Raw genomic sequence first — 26,206 nt, forward strand, 5'->3', positions numbered from 1 at the left:
CCATATGGACCGATTTTCCAGTTCTGCTGGTGATTTCTGCATCTGTGACCTCATTATTACATATAAAGCTACCGAGATATGGCAATCTGTCAACATCTTGTAATATCTTCTATTGCACTGTAATCGGGGAAGAGACGAGTAATTTCCACTTACTTTGCACATTCTGTTTGCCTTATCTCTATTAATTTCCAGCCCTACACAATAAGGCATTTAATGAGAAAGCAGATAAAAATTAACTTGATGCCTTCCAAGAAGACGGTCTCTACTAAGTCTCTACTCCTTCAAGTCTGACTATGTAAGTGTAGACCAGAGATGGTTTAAATTCAGAGAAATAGTATCGACATCAATTAAGAGATATATACCAAATAAATTGAAAGGATACCAAATAAATTAAAAGGGTGGTGCACAAAATATGTCAAAACTCAGCTGCAGAAGCAATGAAAAACAGCATGTCAAAATTTAAAAGAATGCAAAATCTCCAAGATTAGCAATGTTTTACTGAAGCTCGAAACTTAGGGTGGGTTTCAGTGCAAGATGTGTTTAATAGTTCCCATAGTGAAACTTCGTTTTGAAATCTGGAAGAAAATCCAAAGAGGTTCACGTTGAATGTGTAGTACACCAATGTCAAGACACAACCAATACCATCACTGTGCAATAGCTGTGGTAATGTTACTGATGGCAGCGCTACTAAAGCAGGGTTACTAAACACGGATTTCTGAAATTTCTTCACCAAAGACAACAAAGTAAATATTGCAGTATTCAAATCAAGAACAACTGCAACTGTGGGTAACTTAGTAGTAGCTCTCCTCAGTGTCATAAAGCAATTATGTTTCTTTCAGAGAATGCTGATACAATAGCTCCATTAGAAATCATATATAGCCGCTCATTTGATAAAGATCCATACCTAGAGACTGAAAAGTTGCTCAGGTCACACCAATGCTCAAGAAAGAAAAGAGGAGTAATCTACTAAATAACAGACTCATATCACTAATGTTGATTTGCATTAGGATTTTGGAACATATATTGTGTTTGAATATTTTGAATTATCTCAAAGATAATGATTCATTGATAAATAGCCAAGATAGATTCAGAAATATCGACCTTTTAAAGCACAGCTAGCTCTTTAGTCACACAAAGTAATAAGTGCTGTCGACTGGGGATCTCAAATTGATTCCATATTTGTAGATTTCCAGAAGACTTTTTGAAACAGTTCCTCACAAGCATTTTCTAATCATATTGTGTGCCTATGGTGTATTGTCTCAGTTGTGCAACTGGATGTGTGGTTTCCTGTCAGAAAGGTCACAGTTCATATTAATTGATGGAAAATCGTCAAGTAAAACAGAAGTGATATCTGACATTCCTCAAGGAAGTGTTATAGACCACCTGCTGTTGCTGATATTCATTAACAATTTAAGAGAGAATCTGAGCAGTCCTCTTAGATGATGCTATCATTTACAGTCTTGCAAATCATTTACTGTCTTGTAAAGCGATCAGATGATCAAAATGAACTGCAAAATGATTTAGGCTACCTATCCATATGATGCAAAAAGTGGTAACTGACCTTAAATAATAAAAATTGTTATGTCATCCGCATGAGTAGTAAAAGGCATCTACTAAATTTTGGTTACACGATAATTCACGCAGATCTAAAGGCTGTGAAGTCTACTGAATACTTAGGAATTACATTTACAAATAACTTAAATTGGAATGCTCACATAGATAATGCGGTGGGAAAGCAAACAAAAGACTGTGATTTAATAGTAAAACATTTAGAAGATTAGGATTACTAAAGAGACTATCTACAACTATACTTGTCAGTCCTCTTTTGGATTATTCTGCATGGTGTGGGATCCTTACCAGATAGGACTGACAGAGGACATCATTTAAAAGTTCAAAGAAGGGCAGCTCATTTTGTATTATTAGCAAACAGGAAAGTGCATGCCACAGATATCGCATGTGAATTAGGGTGGCAGTCAATAAAGCAAAAGCATTTTGCTGGAGCAGGTTCTTAAAATTTCAATCATCAACTTTCTTTGTTTGGCACGGCACTTGGAGGGCGACGGTTCAGTCTTCACCCATCTGTCTCTTTTGTCCCATGTCCTGATTATTTTCTCCTCATGCCTCACTCCTGTCTTTACTTTGAACAGTTCATAGATCTCTCCCATGAACTTCACTTTCGATATTGCATTTTTCATGTTTCTTGTCATATTAACATCAAAGATAATGATAATGTGCAAGAATAATGTAAGGCTAGCATCTTTTTAGTCACATATTTCTGCTGATACAGCTTATATTGTACACCTGGAAATACAATGTCAATTTTGTTCCGATGACAACGTATGTCACCTGGGAGTAGTAGATGTACTGGCAATGGTTTCAGTGTCATCCGCCAACAGATAGTGTAATGGCATAGCTATCAGAGTGCTATATGTGTCTACCCTTTAATAGGAAATGCTCACAGCCAGTGTGATGCAGACATGTGAAGCAAGCAGGCAACCATACCAGGAAGGCACACTCGTGATTCTTATAGCCAACGAGTCAGTTTAAAAAGGGGTAAAATTGTGGGCTTCCGAGTGGCAGGATGGTGCTTTCGGGGGAATTTCCACACAAGTTGGATGTGCTGCATCAGTTATGCAACACTGCTAGTATCAGTAGTCACGTAAACATTCTCACACACGTAATCGAGGTTCTGGACATCCACACAGCACAGATGCTCACTAGGATTGTTGTACTGAAAGGGCAGCAGTTGCAGATCGTACGGCTACCACAGCACAGATAAAAGGTCTTGTGAGCCCCAGATGTGTCAACACAAACTGTTGCGAAGCAGTTATTGCCAGTTGCATTACGGACGTGCACACATCTATCCTGTCTTCCAATCGTGCCTCAGCACTGACATGCATGGTTCGAGTGGTGCCATTAGAGGATCTCTTTGAGGATGGCATGGCACGCCATGGTTGTAAGTGATGAAAGCAGATTCCGCTCACACACAAGTGATGGTCGTATCAGCAAATGACATAAATCTGGTGAGCACTCTCTTGTAGAGTGCATTTGCCCAAGATACAGTGGCCCCACCCCAGGCCTTATGGTCTGTGGTGCGATAAACTACAACTCTCATTCATCTGTGGTGTTTCTGCACTTGGTACATGCAGAATGATGTTACACCTGTTATTTTTGCATTCTTGTAACTGGAAGGTAATGTACTGTTCCAACAGTATAGTGAGGACCCACACGCTGCCCATGAAACTCAGTGTTCTCAGAAAGATGAGCAGTGACTTCCCGGGCCAGCATGTTCTACGAGTTTGTCTCCAACTGAGCACATGTGGGAACATGGGATGAGAAGTGACTCATGCAACTTGTCAACCAACAACTCTTACATAACTATCTGAACAGATTGAGCATGTGTGACATAATTTATCTCAGGACAGTTTTTGCCATCTGTACTATCGACTGAATGCCGTAGTCAGTGCCTGCATTGTCACCAGTGAGGCCTACACCACGTACTAATGTGTGTGTTTTGGCACGGGTCGATACATGCTAGCTGAGAAGCATTTGCAGTATTGATCTGTAAATGTGATCATTTCATGTACTCCATATGCACTGTTGCAACATTAAATCTAGAGTGAATTTTCTTCTGGCAGTGGGCACAGACTTTTACCTCACAACTTTGATACATTTTACTTTTTCTTTTTCTTAGTCTTTATCCCCTGCTATCACAGTCTCAGCATGTTAATGTGGATTTGGCAGTATTAGTGGTAAATTGTGGCCAGATGCCCTTTCCATGCCACCTCCCCCCCCCCTCCCCCCCCTTCCAACCCACACCAGTGTGAAAGTTATGTACCCTGTATCTGTATGTATCTAATATTATCGTGTGTGAAAGTGTGAGAATGTTTTCAAAATGTTTGAGGATCATGTAACTGATGTGGGGTGTGCATACCAGTCTGCTATTCATCTAGTCGGATGTGGACAACAGCCTAAAAACCATGTCCACACTGGCTCTAGCTGCATGCTAACGTTGGCATCTACCCAGGAGTATTACAATTTCGATAGAGTACAGTAGAGTTTTAATGATTTATACAATACTTTTATGTCATGAATTTTAGAGAATTGATTGAAGATGTCTTTCTGCTGTTGTTTAATTTATGATATAGCCGCAACAGAAAATCCAACAGAATATGTTAATTATTCTGGTCTTGTTCATTTCCGTATTTGTTCTGTGTTAAAGTAATTGTTCAGATGCATACAACATAAAAGTAAAAGTAAGGTCTATGATGACAGGCAGTGACTGGGCTGTTGTCCTGACAGCAGGTAGGGTGCAGCCTTTGTTCACTGTGGCACTAGGAGGGAGAGGGTTAATGGCCTATCACCCCAGCTTCCTTTTACCCCTGGGAAATATCCCCAGGAGTCACCTGATAGCAGGTTGGCGTCACCTGGGGGCCATCCTGCAGTCACTGGAACAAGGAAAATTCCCCACCTTTTATGTTTTATGGGGAATCGAGCCCAGGACCTCCTGATTGGAGTCTAGTGCGCTACCCACTAGACCTCCACAACCACCGTGCTTATGGGATATGAAATGTCTGCATCTATATGACTACTCTGCATTTCACAGCTCAGTGCCTGACAGAGGATTTATCAAACCACTTCCATACTGTTTCTCTACCGTTCCACTCTTGAACAATGTGTGGGGAAAAGTAACACTTAAATCGCTCTGTGTGATCTCTGATTTCTTGTGTTTTATTATAACGATCATTTTTCCCTATGAAGGTGAGTGCTATGAAAATTAAAATGTTTTTGCATTTGGAGGATGAAGTTGGAGACTGGAATTTTGTGAAAAGATCTTGCCACAGCAAAAAAGTATTTCTTTTTGTGATTACCATCTCAACTCGCATATCATGTCTGTGACTCTCTCTCTCCTAATATTTTACAATAATACAGACTGAGCTGCCCTCATTTTGACTTTGATTTCCTCCATCATTCGTATCCCATGGTGTACTTGTGCATTGTCATCTTGAAACACAACCAATGATCATCCAAATGTCGACTATATGACAGGACAGTAGGTTCGAGGATCCTATCATCATATTGCACAGCCCTCAAATAGCCTTATTAGAAATGAGATGTGTCAGACATCTGTATACCATACTGGCCCAAAACATGACCGATCCATCTGCCTGCTAAACTTAAAAGACTGGACTGCAGGTCTGAAACACATTTTTCACTGGAGCGGACACAAATGAACAAGAATTATCTATGGCTCTGAACAGTAGCTGAGCACAAGCAGACACCATTCTGTTGCATTTGGTTAGCATTCACAGGTGTTCACTCATGTTCTGCCCATTATCAGTCCTTTGATGAACTGTCAAACGAAGTCTCCATCATCTCTGCATTGGTGAGAGCAGGAGAGAAAGAGCTAAATTCTGGTGTTTCATCAGTGAACTTTTGTCTTCAACTCAAGATCTTTGAGCAGCAGAATGGTCTGAAGAGAATGTAATGTTTCTGATAACAGAATAGATGCTCGTGAATTCCAAGATGTCCACGCCATAAATGCCAAATAAAAAGAAATACAATTGACAGAGAGTTTCCGAGGTACTGGGAACATGAGAAAGATGATAATTACATTAGATACTTTCATCAGCCAGGAATGGAGTGAATAAGCACGAGCTTTGTATTTGTTTTTATTAAAAAAAGAACAGCACAACAAAGTTCCTTGAAAGTAAACATGTACAAAAATGTATCTATCATGCTGATTAAAATTATGTACATACCCCACACGAGCTTTGTATTTGTTTTTATTAAAAAAGAACAGCACAACAAAGTTCCTTGAAAGTAAACATGTACAAAAATGTATCTATCATGCTGATTAAAATTACGTACATACCCCACAAGCCACCTTAGTAATTTCTTGTCCTGTTCCACTGACAAATAGTGCTAGGAAAAGCAATAGTCTATATGCCTCTGTACAAGCCCTAATTTCTCTTGTCCTTGTGGCCTTTACATTAATTGTAAATTGGTGGCTGTAGGATCATCCTGCAGTCAACCTCAAGTACGAGGTACCTAAATAGTTAAATAGTGTTTTGTGAAATGAATATCATCTTCCCTCCAGGGGTTCCTATTTGAGTTCATGAAGCATCTCTATAATACTTATGTGCTGATCAAACTTACTGGTGATAAATCTCTGAATTGGTTCAATGTCTTCCTTTAATCCAATGTCATGCAGATCCCAAACACTCAAGCGATGCTAAAGAATGGGTCACACTAGTGTTGTGTCCTTTACAGATAAGCTACACTTTCCTAAAATTCTTGCAATAAACCTATTTGGCCATTTGCCTTCCCTACAACCAATTTTGCTTGTTTCATGTCTTACTGCTTTGCAACATTATGCCTAGGTATTTAATTGACGTGACTGTCAAGCAGCATACTACTGATGCTGTATTCAAACATCATGGGATTTTTTTTCCTTCTCATCTGCATTAACCTACATTTTTTTTATATTTACAGTAAGCTTCCATTCATCTCACCAATCACAAATTTTGTCTAAGTCATCTTATATCCTCCTATAGTCACTCAATGGCGACATTTGCTCATACACAATAGCGTCATCAGCAAACAGCCTCATAGTGCTGGCCACATTGGCTGTCAGATCCTTAATGTACACTTATTAGCCAAAACATTATGACCACTGCCCACTGCAAGTTGGATGCTGCCTGGTGGCATTGCGGGCATGTGATGCGGTAACAAAAATATGTAAATAGAGCAGAGGGGGGTGGGGGCTCACTTAGGTAAGATATGGGCTGCAAATGGGGAAATCAGTTGAGATAAGTGATTTTGATATATGGCAGATTATTATTATGCTAAGCCTGTGACACACATCTCAAAAGCGGCAATGCTGGTCATATGTTCATGTGCTATCTATCACTAGGTGCTAAATGGTTAGACATCCATGACTCTTCACAGTACTTGGGGTTTGGCGGCATGTCTGGCTGCAATGTAGGATAGACGGTGATTTGTAGCAACTCTGCTGAAAGAGCACAATGCTAGTGCACGCACAAGTGTTCCATAGCACACTGTTCATTGTAAATTCTGGAACACGGATCTCCGCAGCAGACCACTCCTACATGTTCACATGTCTACCCAACAACATCATCAGTTGTGATTGCAGTGGGCACAGGACCATTCGGATTAAACCATCAATCAATGGAAATGTTGGCTCTTTGGGTGAATCCCATTTTTGCTACACTAGGTTGATAGGTGTCTCCACAAAAACCATCATTGAGGTGAATGGCAGCTCCAAATGTGCAGCACACCACGGATGCTGGCTGGTGGGAGCAGCATTATGCTTGGGAGACATTCTCCTGCACTTGCATGTAGTAATCAAAGACATGCCGACAGCTGTGAATCACCTGTGTCCCTTCATGCTTGATGTCTTCCCCGACAGCGATGTCATCTTTCAGCAGTGTAATACTGCCTGCACCAGTCGAGCCAGGAAGACGAAAGTTTGAAGGTCAGGTTGACAAAACAGATTTTTAATACTCTTGGTAACAACCTTTAAGTTTCTGACGTAGTTCAGGGGAATGACAAAGGGATCTTTGACAGGCTGGATTAAATCTGGGCGGCGTCTCAGACCGACCAGAGTTACAACTTTAAAGGCTTCTACACTGAGCAAATACAACGGGCTGTTGGAGGAAGAATGCAAAGGCAGCTTCTAGTAATGTGCAATTGCTATTCTGCATGGTCTTTAATGGCCATTATCAAATTTTAAAAAATTAAGAATAACAATAATACAGTACACAACAGGAAGGGTACAGCAGACTTTCCCTGATGGTTCCTTACATTATCTTTCCTTGATTTTTTTTTTTTAATGATAATGTTTCTAAGTCTTTCCTGGTTTCCATTGAAAGGTTTGGATTGTTTCAAAGATTAATTTACACATTTTTTAATATTTTAATGTATTCTAGGACAGGAACTCAAAGAGCACAAGTATAAAAAAACTGCATGTAGGACATTCATGTAAAGCTTCCCATTTTTAACTGCAAGGTAATGGCAATCTATTTTGTTACAAGAAAATGAATTGGGACTTAGTTCTCCAGAGCTGATACTATTATAAGGAGTTGTGATGGAAGAACATGAGTTCCAAACAATGGATGCCTTGGATCTGTTTGCTGCTGCTTCTTTTTAATCTCTGCTGCTAATCCCATGAGTGAAAGATCTCTACCAATGAAAAAGTAGATTTGAATGACATTAAGTTTCTTCTCTTGTCAATAGTTGTTTCTACTGAAGAGAAATGAGTCTGGTCATCTTTGTCCATTTGCAGTAATTCAAAGGTGTCGTAGCACCTGACATGTATGCTTGAAAATAACAAACGATCAAAAATGTAATTAACAGAAGTATTGACAGCAGTAAGCTGTATTTATCACATTCAAAAAGTTTGTAATAGCTGTGGACCCTTGTTTTATCATGTCAATCCATTTGTGCCAATGGCTAACAGAGTACCATTCACCATCATGTCAAGTGGCAATAACAGTTTGCTTGCATCATAAATATTGAGTGTCAAAAGATAATTCTAACAATATGAAATAGGACAGATTGCTACTCACCAGTTAGAGCAGGCAATGGGCAGCAGACAAGCATACTGAAAAAAAAAGAAACTGTCAGGTACTATATACTCAAAAAAACACTTAGGTACTGCAGGAATTATCGAAATACCAAATAGGGCTGAAATCAGTAAATGTGACATACATGTGAAGACAGAAAAATAATTACAGTTTCAGAAAAAACTGGATGATTTATTCAAGAGAAAGAACATCACAAATTGGATGAGATGGTCCACCTCTGGCCCTTATACAAGCTTGGCTCTGGCTGATAGAGTTGTTGGCTGTCCAACAGAGGGACATCATGAAAAATTCTATTCAAATGTCACTGTAGATAGTCAAAATCCCGAGGTGGTCTAACGGCCCTGCCCATAATGCTCCTTACATTCTCAATTGGGGAGAGATCCAGCAACTTTGCTGGCCAAGGTAGGGTTTGGCAAGCATGAGGACAAGCTGTGTGCAGACAGGCATTATCTTGCTGAAATGTAAGCAATGTATGGCTTGCCAAGAAGGGAAACAAAATAGGATGTACAGTATTGTCAACAGACAACTATGCTGTAGGGGTGACATCCATGTCACCCTTACAGCATAGTTGTCTGTTGACCAAAAGTGATCTGTTACGAAAAGAAATCGCACCCCAGATCATCAGTCCTGGTAGTTGGACCATATGGGATGTGGCATTCACGGTGGTATCTCACCGTCTGGGGCGTCTTCAGACGCATCTGTGATGATCATTGAGGCTCAGTTCATAGTGGGACTCATCACTGAAGCCAATTATATTCCAGTCAATGCAATTCCAGACCAGGGACGTGCCTGGGGACACACCAGATAGCAGTGCGATACCAACCCGGCTGCTGGCTGCCATACAGCCAAACGAGGACTGATGGTCTACTGTGCCATTTCTTTTCATAACAGGACCTCTTTGGTTGTCATCTGTGTCACCATTACAACACAGACATCTGTTGACGATATTATAAACCCCATTTTGTTTCTCGTCATAACAAGCCATCATTTGCTTACATTTCAGCAAGATAATGCCTGCCCACACACAATTTGTCTTCATACTTGCCACACCTTATCTTCGCCAGCTAGGTCACGGGATCTCTCCCCAACTGAGTATGTCTGCGGCATTATGGGCAGGGCCACCCAACCAGCTCATGATTTAGACAATACAATGTGCCACTTGGATAGAATTTGGCTTGATGTCCCTCAGTAGGACATCCAACAAATCTATCAATGACAAACTTGCTCAAGAGTCAGAGGTGGACCAACTTGCTCAATTTGTGAAGCTCTTTCTCTTGAATAAATCATTCAATTTTTCTGACATTGTAATTTTTATTTTATTTATTTATTTATTTATTTTTTTTTTTTTTGTCTGTGCACGTACATCACATCTACATATTTCCATCCCACACAGATAATTCTTTCATGCTGCATAATGTTTATTTTCATCTTACGAGTGTAATCTAATGGACAGAGCCCACCTCAGCATAGGGAGTCTCTGCTGGTTGGGAGTGTGGAGGTGGACAGACAGAGAGAAGTGTACTAGGGGGACGTAATAGTGTGTGAGGTTGGAATGGGAGCAGGGGAGGGCATTGAGGTGTGGGGCCACAGGAACGAAGCCTAGAAACTCTAGCTGCGACATATTCTTCACTCCTGTAAACCCCGTTACCTAAACCTTTGCTAGTCTCTCTGTCTCACATATCTAGGCCTTTACCTGCTCCCACCCCGGCCTCACACCACCACACCTGCTAGATGAGGACTGTCCCATACTTTCTAATATCTAAAAATCTTCCTTCAATGTGCCAGTCTGCCACTCAGTGTCTCCTCTAGGTGGGGAGCAGAAAGCTATCCTATTCCATATTATTGTTATTCCATCCCAGATATCCCAATGCTTAAAAATTAATTTTAGGCTTGCCGTAAAGTATTACACAAACACTAATTGGTTATTTTTTCTGATATTCAAATTATATTTTGCTCTCATTTTTGTCCCTTTATCTAATCAACTTTGCATTGTGACATTTCTGACGAAAGTATGAGTTATTCAGAAATTAGGTAAAAAGTAGTGAATTCTTCCTTTGAATCACTCTCACTTTGTCTCAGGCACGAGCAAATGTGTGTACCTGTATATGCATTTAGCTGTATCAAATTATCTTCCCCAACACACAAAATGGGGGTCATTATTCAATTTATCTTGAAAGTATGTGTGAAATGCACTTTCCACAAAAATGCTCAGATGCATAACTCTCAAAATATGTGTTTGAACAATAGGTCTGGAATTTTTAAAGACAAGGTGAAGAAACCATTGGATTGTATAATTTTTTTATTAATCACAAAGAAACAACATGATTCAAAGACATCAACAATAGCAATGGAAGTTCAAGTGAATTGTCTGCCTCCAATTCTGATCACAGAGAAACACTCCAATAGGAAAGAGGGCACAACATCCTGCTCCATTTTCAAAAGCTGCAATGTCAAATATTACAACCTGTAACAGAAAAAGGTCACGTGATAAATATTGTTTACATATCGATTACAGTAACAGAGGCATATATGGTCTAATAGGAAGGGTGAACACAAGGGCAGGACATGGGGAACAATGAACAGATGAGATGTGAAACCACGGTAAGTTAATAGTGGTGATAATGCCAGTTAATTACATGGGTGGGAAAAGCAACCACTCTTGCAACTCAGAGCTACTCTTGTTTCTGCAACTGATCTTCCGTTCCTTCATTGTTCCTATTTTTCTCATATTAATAATTCTAGTTATAGAAGGTTTTCTAACTAAAAGCTTATTAGCATTTTGTAATGAAACCGATAAACAATACAGTCTCATTCTCTAATGGAAGAACACAGTACATCGCGTTCGTAAATAACTTGATCCAACAAAACAGTGGACATTCATTACATGACATTTAATTTTAAGTATCAATACAAACACTTACATAAAACATTATTTACACTCAAAACCCATTATTCAAAACTGATGTCCATATGTGTAACTGTTTACAGTAGCAATTATTAATATAGTTACTATTGCTAGCTTTAATATGGATTGTTAAAAAGTTTAGAAATGTTAACTTAAAAATGAACTGTAAGCAAAATCTTTTCTGTTAAAAAGTTAATGTTGAAACCACTGGAGAAACATTATAATGTATTATTGTAGTCATCATGTACACTGAAAAAAAAAAAAAAAAATTTGCAACACCAAAAAGTAATTAACGTAGAGTAATGAAATTTCAGGAACATATATGTCTAAGTAACTTATTTAAGTGATTAACATTGCAAGATCACAGGATAATATAAGTGCGAGATACACCATTGCAAATGTGATACACTAATGCATTGAAATCCAGTGTAACTGCCCGAATGTAAGCATGCAAACGTGCATGCATTGTGCTGGTTATGAGTTTGTGGGATGAAGTTCCATGCCTGTTTCACATTGTCATCAAAACAGGGATGGTTAATGCTGTTTTTGGGAGACACTGGAGTTGTTCGATGATGTCCCGTGTGCACTAAATTGGAGCCAGACCTGGTTATCAAACAGGTCAAGGCAACATGTTGACATACTGTAGAGTATACACCCATGCCTCCATCTTTGCTACCCTCCCTGTTTACCTCTACCCTGTTGCTTCATAACCTGGGTTGTGAGTAACTGAATCCACTTTCTCTTCTTCCCCTTCTTTCCCCTCTCTCCTCCCTGACGAAGGAACAAAGTTCCAAAAGCTAGGATACGTAAATTTTCTGTTATGTTTTGTGTATCTATTGGCTGTACTGGCCAGCCCCTCTATCTCTTTGTTAGTATTTGTTTCACGTCTTTATATGAGATTTTCCATCATCACAGTAATGTTAGTTTATAATTTACGGACAGCCTAATCCATTATTTCCTGTCAAGGTTTGAAACTTTAGAAAATCATAAATTTTGTCTTGGTAAAATAAAGGTGATTAGATGTTTCCCTTATGCACATGTAAAAGACTGTCAGTTCACATCTACGTTTATAATCTGCAATCCACCAGGAGGTGCATGGTACAGGGTAAGTCCCATTGTACCAGTTATCAGGGTTTCTTGCTGTTTCATTCATGTATGGAGCATGGAAGAATGATTGTCTGAATTTGTCTGAATGCCTCCGTGTGAGCAGTAATCATTCTAATCTTATCTTCACGACCCCTGTGAGAGCAATATGTGGTGGGGGGGGTGGGGGGGGGGGGGGTTGTGGTATATCCCTAGAGTAATCATTTAAAGACAGTTCTTGAAACTTTGCTAATACACTTTCTTGGGATAGTTTACACCTGTCTTCAACAGTCTGCATTTCAGTTCCTTCAGTATCTCTGTGACACTCTCCCATGGATTAAGCAAACCTGTGACCATGCTGCCTTTCTTTGTATACATTCAATGTCTCCTGCTAGTCTCACCTGGTACAAGTCCCACACACTTTAGCAATAGTCTAGGGGGGGTGGGAGGGGGGGGGGGTCACACGAATGACTTGTAAGCATCTCTTTAGTAGACTGATTGCACTTCCCCATTATTATACCAATACACCAAGGTCTACAACCTGCTTTACCCACAACTGAACCTATGTGATCATGCCATTTCATATTCCTACAAAGTGTTACACACAGGTATTTGTACGAGTTGGCAGATTCCGACAGTGACTCACCAATATTATAGTCACAGGATACTAAGTTTATACATTTCTAAACATTCAGAGCAAGTTGCCAATCACTGCACCATGTTGCAATCTCATCAAGATCTGACTGAATATTTATGCAGCTTCTCTGAAATAGCACTTCATTACAGATAGCTGCATCATCTGCAAAAATCCTGATTTACAGCAAGGTCATTAATGGACAAGAACTGCAAGGTCCCCAACACACTTCCCTGGGGCACACCTGAAGTTACTTCTACATCTGATGATGACTCTCCATCCAAGGTAACATGCTGTGTCCTTCTTATCAAAAAGTCCTCAATCCAGTCACGTATTTCACTTGATACCCCATATGATCGTACTTTTCACAGTAAGTGTAGGTGTGGAACAGAATCAAATACTGTTAGGAAATCAAGAAACACAATCTACCTGTTGCCTTGATCCAACGCTTTCAGCAAGTTATGTGAGAAAAGTGAGAGTTGGATTACATATCATCTATATTTTTGAAAACCATGCTGGTTGATTCGAGAAGGTAGTTCCGTTCGAGATACCTCATTATGTTTGAGCTCAAAATATTTTCTAAGAATCTACAACAAATTGATGTCATGGCTACTGGATGGTAGTTTTGTCACTCCTACAACCCTTCTGGTAGACGGGTGTGATCTGTAACTTTTTCCAAAAACTAGGTAAGGTTTTCTGGATAGATTACAGTGAGAAGAGAGGATAACTCAGCCACAAATTCAATATAGAATCTGACTGTGATTCCATCGGGGTCTGGAGCTTTGTTTAATGATTTCAACTGTTTCTCAACACAACTGACACTAATACCTATTTCGTTCATTTTTTCAGTGTACGAGGATTGAATTGGGGCAGTTCTCCTGGGTTTTTATTTGCAAAGGAACATTTGAAAATCGAGTTCAGAATTTCAGCTTTTACTTTGCTACCCTCAATTTCAGTTCCTGTCTCACTTGCTAGGGACTGGACACTAACTTTTTTGCCACTAACAGCCCTTACATACGACCAGAATTTATTTGGATTTTGTGAAATGTCATTTGACAATATTCTGCTACAGTAGTCATTGAAGGCTTCATGCATTGCTCTCTTGACAGCCAAACATGTTTCATCCAGCGTCTCTCAATCTATAATCCTACACTTTGTTTTACACCTATTATGCAGTAATCTCTGTTCCTTTAGAAGTTTTCTTTACAGTGACTGTATACCACGGAGGTTCCATCCCATTATGAACTGTTCTACTAGGAACCTATCTACTCAGTGCGTGGTCAACTGTTCTTTTCAAGTAGAGGAAGAGCACCTCTACATGCTCCTGACCTGTGCTGAAAGTTTCAAGTTCCTCACTGAGATAAGATATTACTGATTTCTACTTAGTTAACTGAACGCATAATAAGAGGGAAACATTCCATGCAGGAAAATATATCTAAAAACAAAAATGATGTGACTTACCATACGAAAGCACTGGCAGGTCGATAGACACACAAACAAACACAATCATACACACAAAATTCTAGCTTTCGCAACCAACGGTTGCTTCATCAGGAAAGAGGGAAAGACGAAAGGATGTGGGTTTTAAGGGAGAGGGTAAGGAGTCATTCCAATCCCGGGAGCGGAAAGACTTACCTTAGGGGGAAAAAAGAACAGGTATACACTTGCACACACACCCATATCCAACCACACATACACAGACACAAGCAGACATTTGTAAAGGCAAAGAGATTCGGCAGAGACGTCAGTCGAGGCAGAAGTACAGAGGCAAAGATGTTGTTGAAAGACAGGTGAGCTATGAGCAGCGGCAACTTGAAATTAGCAGAGGTTGAGGCCTGGCGGATAACGAGAAGAGAGGATATACTGAAGGGCAAGTTCCCATCTCCGGAGTTCTGCCAACGCAGAAAATCTTTTTGGTTTCAATGCCTTTCGCGTTTTTGGGTTCTCCATAGTTGACTCTGTCAATATTGTCTCTGACGCTATTCCTTATGCTCAACTGGATTCCTTGTCGACTACATTTTCGTCCCTTTTTTCTCCCCGTTTAGGCTGTGCGAACGACTTTGAAGCTCATATCATGCTCAAACCCACGGCTCGGCCTAAGTTTTTTCAGGCTCTGCCCATTCCTGTGGCCCTTCGAGATCGGGTAAAACGGGAGTTGGATCGTCTCACTGCGTCAGGGGTCTTACTTCCTGTCACTTCCAGTGAGTGGTCCTCCCCTGTTGTTGTAGTTGCTAAGGCCAATGGTGATATTTGTCTCTGTGGCGATTTCAAAGCCACTGTAAATGCTCAATGCCTCATTGACACTTACCCTATGCCCCGTCCTAAAGAACTGTTCACTAAACTCGCTGGAGGACAGTATTTTTCTAAAATTGACCTGTCAGAAGCTTATCATCAACTTCCTCTCGATGCTGCTTCCTGGCAGTTTCTGGTCCTTAACATGCCTTTCGGCCTCTATCAATACCAACGCTTGCCATTCGGGGTTGCTAGTGCCCCTGCTCTCTTTCAGCGATTCTTGGAACAATTATTGCTCCCTGTCCCTGGGTGTATCAATTACATGGACGACATTGTTGTCACTGCCTCCACCACTGACGAACATCTTCAAAATCTCTGCACACTTTTTAATGTCTTACAGACTGCCAGTCTTAAATGTAATCTTCAGAAATCACAATTTTTTCAGGCATCTATAACGTACTTTGGGTTCCAACTCTCTCGCGATGGTATTCAACTGTTTCAACACACTGTCGCTGTGATCGATGCCCTTCCTCGCCCTACATCTGTTAAGGAACTGCAGGCCTTCTTGGGGAAAGTAGCATACTATCACAAGTTTTTACCATCTGCGGCGTCGGTGGCTCAGCCGTTGCATCCCCTGTTGCATAAAAACGTGCCTTTTCACTGGTCCGCGTCATGTGACGCGGCTTTCCAGAAATTAAAGACTATGCCTGGCTACTTATTGACCTGGCCAACATCTTGTTCTTGCCACAGATGCCTCTCAATACGGGGTTGGTGCAGTCCTTGCACACCATTTTTCTGACGGTTCAGAACAACCCATCGCTTATGCCTCCAAAACGCTCACGGATGCCCAACAAAGGTATTCCCAAATTGAGAAAGAAGCTTTGGCCATTATTTATGCTCTTCATAAGTTTGGTGTTTTTCTCTATGGCTCAAAATTTCATCTTGTTACGGATCACAAACCACTTGTTTCCTTGTTCCATCCATCAACGTCACTTCCCGACAAGGCTGCACACCGCCTCCAGCGTTGGGCTCTTTACTTGTCCCGTTTCAATTATGAGATTCATTTCTGGCCAATGGCTCAACATGCGAATGCTGATGCTTTGTCTCGCCTTCCCATGGGTCCTGATCAGGCATTCAATAGGGACGAACTTTTGTGTTTCCACCTGGATGTTGCCGAGCAGCGGGTTGTGGATGGGTTCCCCATCACTGGGGACAGGCTGGCAGCTGCTACGGGTTCTGACCCTACCCTCTCCCGGGTTTTACACCGTATTCAGGAGGGTTGGCCAGATCGCCCGTCCGCTAAGACTTCTGATCCGTTGCGGAACTACTACACTTTGCGCTACCGCCTTACGGCTAGGGATGGTATTATCCTCCTCTCCACTGACAATGCTTCACCGCGTGTAGTGGTACCTGCATCTATGCGTGTTGCGGTCTTGCGCCTCCTTCACCAGGGGCACTGGGGTGTGTCTCGCACAAAATCTCTGGCGCACCGTCATGTGTACTGGCCTGGCGCTGACTCTGAAATTGCACACATGGTGGCTGCCTGCGGCCCTTGTGCGTCACAGGCCGCTGCCCCGAAGTCATCTTTGTCACCGTGGCCTTCACCTGAGAAGCCCTGGGAGTGCATTCATGCTGACTTTGTGGGACCTTTTTTAGGTACTTATTGGCTCCTTGTAATTGACGCCTACCCTAACTTTCCTTTCATTGTCCGTTGCACGTCACCTACCACCGCGGCAATCACTAGTGCTCTCACCCACATTTTTTCTTTGGAAGGCCTCCCCTCTACTCTTGTTACTGATAATGGTCCGCAATTTGCCTCTTCCGAGTTTGCAGATTTTTGTGCTCGTCACGGCGTTACTCATGTCACGGCCCCGCCGTTCCATCCACAATCCAACGGTGAGGCTGAACGGCTGGTCCGCACATTTAAGGCTCAGATGCGGAAACTTCTGACTTCTTCTGCTGATGATGATGCGCTTCTCCAGTTCCTGGCGTCTTACCGTTTCACCCCCATGGGCGATCACAGCCTGGCTGAGCTCTTACATGGTGACAGCCCCGCACGCTACTTCATCTTCTGCGGCCTCCCTCCTCATGGCCGCGGGTGCCTTCCCTTGGCCGGTTCACCGCCGCCGACCTCGTCTGGGTACGCGGATATGGCAGGCGGCCAAAAAGGAGCCCGGGCCGCATCTTACGACACCGTGGTAGACGCCTGTATGAAATCCAGATGGACACGGGTGTTGCAGTGCGTCATTCGGACCAGCTTCGGCCTCGGGTGCCAGCAACGCCTGTTCCGAATGCTGCCACACCACTTTTGGCTCTACCTGATGCCCGGGATCTTGGCATCTCTCAATACTCACAACGCAGCCCTCTCACCGTCATCGCGATGCCAGCACCAGAACGGACGCCACCAGGAGACGTGCCCATGCAGGAACCGGAGGATCATCCTCTGTCAGAGTACATCTACTCGCCTCCTCCTTCAATGGATGCCGACACATCACCCACGTCTCCTGTCATCTCGACCCGTTATCATCGGGGACACTTCCGTCCATACGGGAAGCCTCCTCCTCGAGACTTTACATTAGCCATCTCCAGGACACCTCCATCAAGACCAGTGCAACAATTTCAAAGGGGGGAAAAATGTTGTGACTCGCCGATTATTCAAAGTGCTGCCGCGCAATTACACGCGTCCTCTACGTGCGGCGCTGTCTGCCAGCCATGCAGCAGCTGCGCCACCTAAGCGGCCAGCCGAGCAGCGGCCGCTAGACTGAGACTCAGTGTTGAATCGAATGCCGACTTGTACACAGGTCAACTTACTCAGTGACTTATATGTGTTGTTGTGTTGTTCCTAAATATATGTGTTAAACTTGAAGTTCTAACACTTCTCTTTGGCAGTAATCTTTTATACAATTCTATTCTACTAGAATGATCCTGCAGTTAATGAGGTCCCAAATGTTTCATTGTATCCTCAATTGACTGCTCTCTTTCTTGATTTTAGTTTCAATATTACATTTCTCCCCCCCCCCCCCCCCCCCCCCCCTCTACCCCTCTCCACCCTCACTCCATCATTTTCTATGCCGATCACTTCTGCTTTGCAGTCAATATTAGAGGCGAAACTGGTGACAGAAGACATGCAGAAAATGCAAGTCTTTATGTCTGTCAGTTTCAATATTTTACAATAAAATACGAGCCTAAAGTATGCTTTGTGAGAAAAAGCTATCAGAAACATAATAGTATGTAAAATAACTACCTCTATGTTATTTATATGAAATCAAATAACAACACCAAAACATTTGATGATGAGCACTGTAAACAGAAATTGTAAATGGAAACCACTGAAATTGTAAGGTACCAAAAATGTTGTCTTACACTTGGGACTAAGAGAACTATGTCTACTCTAAGTGACGTTAAAAGGGCAATATCACAGCCCTTGACAATTTGGTACCTCAAAGATTTCCAGTTCTTTGCCCACATTCTCTGCCAACTGAGAACATGAAGGGTGGATTTCACTTCATGGTCTTCTTTCCTGCATTTAGCTTCCAAACATCAACTCTCACATATAATTTCAAATCAACAGTACAGGATGTCAACAGCATAGAAACAAAACCAAATACACACAATTATAATGTTGTTTCCAGACTTAGGCCTGTAAGTTCAATATTATATTCTCTTACTTTTTTGTTCTTTTCGAGGGTTTTGAATGGATTTAAGAACACTAGAAACACACGATTCTATGCCTTTAGCAAACTCAAGTGGTCCACTTTTAACTAAATTTGAGTTTTCTTTTACACTGAATAAGATGCTGCACATTGTTCCCAATTTATTTCTTGGGTTGGTAATAAAATATTTAACCAATGGTGGTCCAAAATTTCTATACAGTTATTTTCTAGTTTCTGTTTTTAGGACTTTTCCAATTTAGGAACACAATAAGGATCTGTTGAACCACATGCTGAAAACTATAAATTTCTACATCAATTCTTTAAGTCTGAAGACAACATAACCATACCATTAAACAGAGACTCACATTACACAGGACTGAAAGAATATGCACATAAAAAACACACATCACTAAAAATAAAAATAAAATTATATTTATACACAGGTACTACTCAGGACAGTAAAATGTTATCATAAATGAATCAACCAAAAAGAAGACATCAGGGGTAACATGAGAAACTAAAAAGGTTTTCAGCTAGTGAAGGAGGCAAGTTGAAAGTATATTTTACAACAACAAGCATTTTTGGTTACATTCAAAACATTAGTGGTACATTCAAAACATAAATAAATAATGAAGCTAGTTGTTTATCTCACCATTTTTTCAAGTTGTGTGAAAATTGCACAAAAGTAGGGAACACCATTTGTGCCGTAACAAAGAGCAGAACAGCATTAAATGAAATATAAAATAATCCATTCACTGTTCAATAAAAGATATTAGATATTTATGGCAACTGAGTTTAAATTCACACTAACCACAAAAGCAAATCAGAGTAGTTAGAAACAGGATAAGTTTAAGGAAGAAAAGTTGAAGTACAAGATGGAGGAAAGGAAACATGAACAAGCTTTAATATCTGGTAGAGTGAGATGTACCCTCTGTCATACTCTTCATAGTGGTTTGCAGAGTGTGGATGAACATGTAGATAGCATCATCAAGAACGCAATCAACGTGTATCTGAAACTTGAGCTTCTCCTAGTGTGTAGTGTCACAAACATTTTGACATTATTATACATACTTCTGCCACTGGGGCAATCATAGGTAATGACTAATTTGGCAGTAATATGCAGTGCTAGATTTGTTAAAAGAAAAAAAATAGACTTCTTAACATTTATTTATGGTAAGTAGCACTCTATCATTTCCTATATTTCTAAGTTCCTACCGAGAGTTTCCATAGTTTGATTTAGACTTCTGAAAAAGTTATAACACTTTTCTGAGCTTTTTAACAGTGTGAATACAACATTTGTATCTTACCGCTTCAACTAGAGCAAAAGTTCTATTGTATCACATCTCAAAATCTTTGGGTCTAATTTTTTTCGTCATCAGCGGTATACTGTCACAAATCAAGCCTTGGTTATGTGTATTGTTAGATTTTGTTTATTTTTATTTATGTGGGGTGTATGAGCAATGCAGCTGACTGGGATTCACCTGCTGCAAGTCATAGACTGACCGCTGCTGTGTTCACTGCCTGGGTCAAAGGTGCTGAAAGGATGTGCTCATTGATGCTATGGAGACACTGTTCTGTGTTTTATTTTAATGACAATTATTGTCAGTTTCTTCTTGTTTTGTTTATAAGAAAGGAATGAGGACATCATTAGATCTTTTGAAGAGTACACTACATAAATCACAAAATGTTATTTCTGTATTAGCAAAAAATTGGACTACATTGTATGATAGAGATGAAAAAGAAACCGTGATTAAATTCTTTCTGTGTTAGATTCCTGAACCTGCTGATCTTTGAGAGAGAGAGAGAGAGAGAGAGAGAGAGAGAGAGTGAGAGAGAGAGAGAGAGAGAGGGGGGGGGGGGGGATGGGATTTAATTGTATCTCCCCATGCAGCTGTAGCATTTTGGCATGTCGTACATTGGTCAGATCATCAGTAGCTTGGAGGACTCGTATGTAGGGCATAAGCAACACACACACACACACCCACACACACACACACACACACACACTTAATAATAGTCAAGAAAATTTGCAACCGCAAAATATTGCCTCGGTACAGGTCATAGAATCTAATATACAACACAGATATTTCAATATGCATATCCAGTTACTGGAATAGTGTTATTAAGAAAGCTGTTGAGAGACAGAAGTTTTTGCTTAAATTCTTATAATTTACACCAGATGATGTACAAAATAAACTCCAAATTACTGTAACAACATAGTGCACAAAGCACACATTCATTTTCTAATTACAACAATCATACCCCAAACTATAAAAATTAAAATATTGAAGACCAGAATCAAAGTTTAGCTGCTACAAAATTATGTCACAGGTAACAATTATTTAATTCACTTCTTAAACATAACAATTTAATTTAAAAAAGACAACAAATAACATTTTTAAGTACAATATTCAAGTTTAGGTGCTGCAAAGATGCATAACAATCATCTATGTTTCAACATTCTTATAAAAAATACAACATAAAAAGGAAGACCTGATTGTAGATCATGGGTGGGCTATGTAAAATAAATGACAAAAATCAGCAGCTGTAAAAGGCAGATTTTTTTCCAACTACAACCAATTCCTCCATTTTACAACAGCATAAATGAATGCAGCTCTTTTTCCCCAAATTTGCTGCTTCAGATTATTAGTGTCATAATGAAGTCTTTTAAGAATTAGAGGCACAAACAGATTAATAAATACAAACAAAAGCAGGAATATTCAATTTGCTCGAGGCTACCAAATGAAAGAAGAAAGGGGGCTAGGGAGGAAAAAACAAGATCACGTAAGAAAGAAATAAACTGCTGATTGTTTGCATCATTCCTAGACTCAAAACCCTAAGCAAAAGAAACAGTGATGATAGCATTGATTTAAAATCATGTCAGAAAAGACGACAGCTAATTCTAGGTGATCCTCCATAAAGCCATGGTCTCACGTTGTCAAACCCCTGCAGGATTGTTTGAGGGACAATGATTTGACATTGATTGTTAAGTCAAAAAAGCAATGCATCTTTGACTGAAGAAACAATCAAAAATATATTCTTTTAATGGAATATTTACATTGCAGTGTACTGATCTGAGAAACATACTGAAAAGAAACATGACTATGTTGAGAAATTTTCATTTTGTATTTTCTTATATTTGTAACCGCAGTACATGAAAAAAGTGACACTCGACATTTGAGTTAACTGAAAGATGAAAGATTAGGGTTTCATGCCCTGCCGATCATTGTCCCCAAACGGGGACAGCCCGCAAACAGAATTCTACCAACCAGCTTGGACTGAAAACATAACACACAAGAATCGTGCCCGTGAGTGTAGATGACACTCGGAATATCACGCAACACGGATACCCGAGGATGGTGTCTGTCAGAGCAGATTGCAGATGAAGCACGAAGGCAGAGGGAACAAATTACAGACCTGCTCCATCTGACGGTCAGTCTCAAGTAGCACTTTGTAAAAGCAACAACTAATGTCACCGAAATATGCGAGGAAGACAATGATGTCCGACTGTGCAAAGGACAACTCAGGAATTTCAGCAAACTTCTGGAAAAACCTGAAGAATTAAATTGACAGAAACCTGTTCTGGATTGGTAACTTACAAAATAAAACATTTTCAATCTCTGGACTAGTCACACACAAGAAAGATAATAGGCCTTTAAAAAAGAGGATACCATACAGTGTAAAGCTGAAACATGTAAATTAGTCTGGCCAATATGCTCTACACCTGAGCAAAAGTATCAATGAAGTGGTGCACCTTTTAGGAACTGTTAAAAAAGTGTCATTTTACATCAATGAACACAGCAATGACAACCTGATCCTAGGAGAAAAGAGCCGATACACACTATTTATTTAAGAATGAACACTTCACCTCAACTTTTCACAGCACGGGACCATCAAAAATTGAAACAATAGAGCAACACAGAGGACACTACCACACAGCTGGGGGAGGGCACAGAGAGAGAGAGAGAGAGAGTTTAATGACCTACTTACTCACTTTTTACTGGCAACAAGATAAGAGTGCAGGTGGTGTCATATCAAAATTGTAGAGAACATGCACGAGAAAAAGTTTTAACAATAGCAAATTAACGTACTTGCTAGTGCTTATTTTTTGTTTTAAATATCTCTCTCAAACTGATCAGGTATTGGAAAAAGAAAGATAAATATTTTGAATTAAGACTTAAAACAGGATGGAAACGGGTACCATATTGGCCTGAATATAAGATACACCATTTCTACAAAAAATCTCCCATAAAAACTGGGACTTTTATGAATCATAGAAACCTCAACTGTAGTGCTTTTTCTTAAGTTTGAAATGAAACAAAAATATCACTACAGTTTGTAAATCAATTGTTGTGTATGAGGTAGCAATGCAAACATTCTCTTTGTTGCTATCCCATTTAGGTAGTGACTACAGAGGGATCCAGAAAAATGTAGACATTCTCTGATAGTTATTACCTTTGGAACAAAGTGTTATATGGCTGCAATTTTGAGTAGTAGTATAAACCACTGTTTTCCCAACAGATCTTGTCGTGTGGGTTTCCAGCAGATGACAATGCAGCACTGGATGAAGTACAACTATTGTTTGAGCAATGCAAGGCTGTACTGAAACAACAATTTATTGTATTTGGTATAAATTTTAAGCCGACAATGCTGTTTAAAATGTGCACAAGGAAAGGTCCTCTGAACAACAACATCAACCTCCAGGTTCCAGCACTGCTGTATTGCAACATTTTTCTAGATCATCTCAAAAATCTATGAAGCATTGTGTATGGGGAAGTGGGATAAGCTGATCAAGTGCATGATAAATTCTGAAGACTGCAAAGTGGAAAGTGTACATTCCAAGATTGTTTCACACTATGAATGAGGACAACTCGAATCGAAGGATGGAGCACTTCGAGTGGTCTGAAGGCATGCTTCACGAAGATGAATGGTTTGCAGGGAAGGTTATCTGGCCTAATGAGGCACAATTCAACCTGAATGGTAATGTAAACTGTCATAGCTGCGTGTATTGGGCTGCTGAAAATCCTCATGTTCACATGGACAAACATGTTACTTCACTTGGTGATAATGTGTGGTGTGGTCCGTCATAGTATTGTTTCTCTGACCCATTCTTCTTTGAAGGTACATAACTGGTGAGGTGTATCATATACTGCAAACATTGATTTTATTAGCCATCCAAGTGGTGTTTGGAAACAAAAGATTTTTACCTACAAGACTGTACTCCGCCTCACCACCACAGAGATATCAGATTCTACTTAGATGAAAATATACCTGGACGACAGATAAGACGAAGAGGAACTGTCAAGTGCCCACCAAGTTCATGGGACCTTACAATTCTCGACTTCTACCAATGGGGGACCTCGACAAACAAAGTTTACCAACAGAACCCAGCTACACTGAATGAGATATGAGAAACCATCAAGACATCCTGTGCAGCTACCACACTGGCAACATTGACAGCTGTACTTCAGTCAACAATTCAGCAACATTGATGTTGCTTGGCTGCTAACAGGTGTCACTTTGAACACACAAAATGATCTTCCTCCCATGCAAGAATTTTGACACTATGCCATTTTGTTCCATCAATATTGACTATCAAAGAGAGTCTACATTTTTCTGGACCCCTCTGTATTCCCATTCTCACAGTTTCACTATTTTAGACAGTGGAACAGGCACAGTTTTTCTCTAACTAAAGAATATAATTTATTCTTCACCAATGAAGCACAACATTGAGAGAAAATTTTGGAATTCGGTACAGTTATGTTGCAAATTTCAAACTCACAGTTATTCATCTAACAGATGTGCTTTTTAAAGGTACGGTTCAAGAAATGCTGCACATGCAATGCCCGGGATTGTAGCGACGCCACTGTACTTTGGGAGGAGAGTGACAAAAATACTGACAGTGGCAAAACAATGGATGTTAGTGAAGTTAAGAGTGTCTTACATGAAAACTGCAACTGAAAGCTTTGTTTTTGTGTGTAATTTATCTATAGTGTACTACAAAAAAACTGGTTAAGGGTAAATCACATTTTGAAAAGCTTTTGTAAATGGGCAACTTGACAAATTATTTTTAATTAAGTTTCTCTCTTTTTCGAAATTAAAGGTGCAACTTATATTCAGGCCAATTCGATGTGTATATAATTTATGATAACTATGAACAGACTTTGAAATTTGCCTACATCACACCAGGTATACTTAACTTATTTCACTGCCCCACACAGATGCTCATGTCCGGTGGAAGTCTCCTCTAGTTCCCCCACTTTTGGCCAGAAGCATTATTTCAGATATCAAAATGTCATGACTCACAGCTTTGCACATATCGTACACTGTTAAGGCAGACACCGATACAGCAGCGAGAACTTCCATCTCCATGCCCGTCTGCCCTCTACACTTTGCCGTGCCAGTTATAATCACACAGTTGAGAGCAGAGTAAAGTTCAATGTCCACAGCCACAGAGGATAAAGATATGTTATGACACAGAGGGATAAGGCTGGACGTCTGCTTGGACCCCACAATTCCCGCCAGGCGAGCAACGCTAAGTACCTTCAGGCCATTTTCTCGTATGAGTTTCATCAGTTCGGGTCCCACAAAAACCTTTGCTCGTGCTGTAGCAGTCCGTTCTGTCACCAGCTTCGAACCCACGTTGACCATTTTCGCCCTGCCAGACCGGTCAACATGAGTCCGACTTTCGGACTGTGCTCCCAAACTGCAGAAACGGCAAGAGAAGACAGAGGGCTGTGCTCTGTGTGTTTGTTTTGTTAGGAGTCCTGCATTGCACATAATGCTTGGGGCACAGGGAAGCAAAAGAAACTGTTTTCTAGATTCAGTCACTACACTCAAATTATGTGACAACAACTGAGACATCTGTGTATCCGACACAAACAGGGGCGAAATATTGGTATCTGAGAAGAAGTACTTTTGAAAATCTTGTTTCTGAAGGTTTAACAACTTCCGACTTTGTGCCTTCACGACATCACTACAGCCATCAAGTTCAGGGCCACCTGGAACAAAAATACAAGCTGTAACAAACAACTCTTCATAATCTGAAAATAAGTTAACTACAAAAGAATTTTTAAGCATTCGTGTTGAA

General features: G+C 40.4%; 1 protein-coding gene across 1 annotated transcript in view; it reads right to left on the bottom strand.

The window, feature by feature from the left end:
- The window catches only part of LOC124592031 (molybdenum cofactor biosynthesis protein 1-like), a 113,780-nt gene extending 88,013 nt beyond the window's left edge, over nucleotides 1–25,767 (bottom strand). Inside the window, exon 1 of the mRNA XM_047131790.1 lies at nucleotides 25,660–25,767. Coding sequence (XP_046987746.1) covers nucleotides 25,660–25,767 — 108 coding nt within the window. The remainder of the gene's footprint in view (nucleotides 1–25,659) is intronic.
- Between the last annotated feature and the right edge of the window lie 439 nt (nucleotides 25,768–26,206).

Source organism: Schistocerca americana, unplaced genomic scaffold (genome assembly GCF_021461395.2).
Source record: "Schistocerca americana isolate TAMUIC-IGC-003095 unplaced genomic scaffold, iqSchAmer2.1 HiC_scaffold_89, whole genome shotgun sequence".
In the NCBI taxonomy this organism is placed as follows: Eukaryota; Metazoa; Arthropoda; class Insecta; order Orthoptera; family Acrididae; genus Schistocerca; species Schistocerca americana.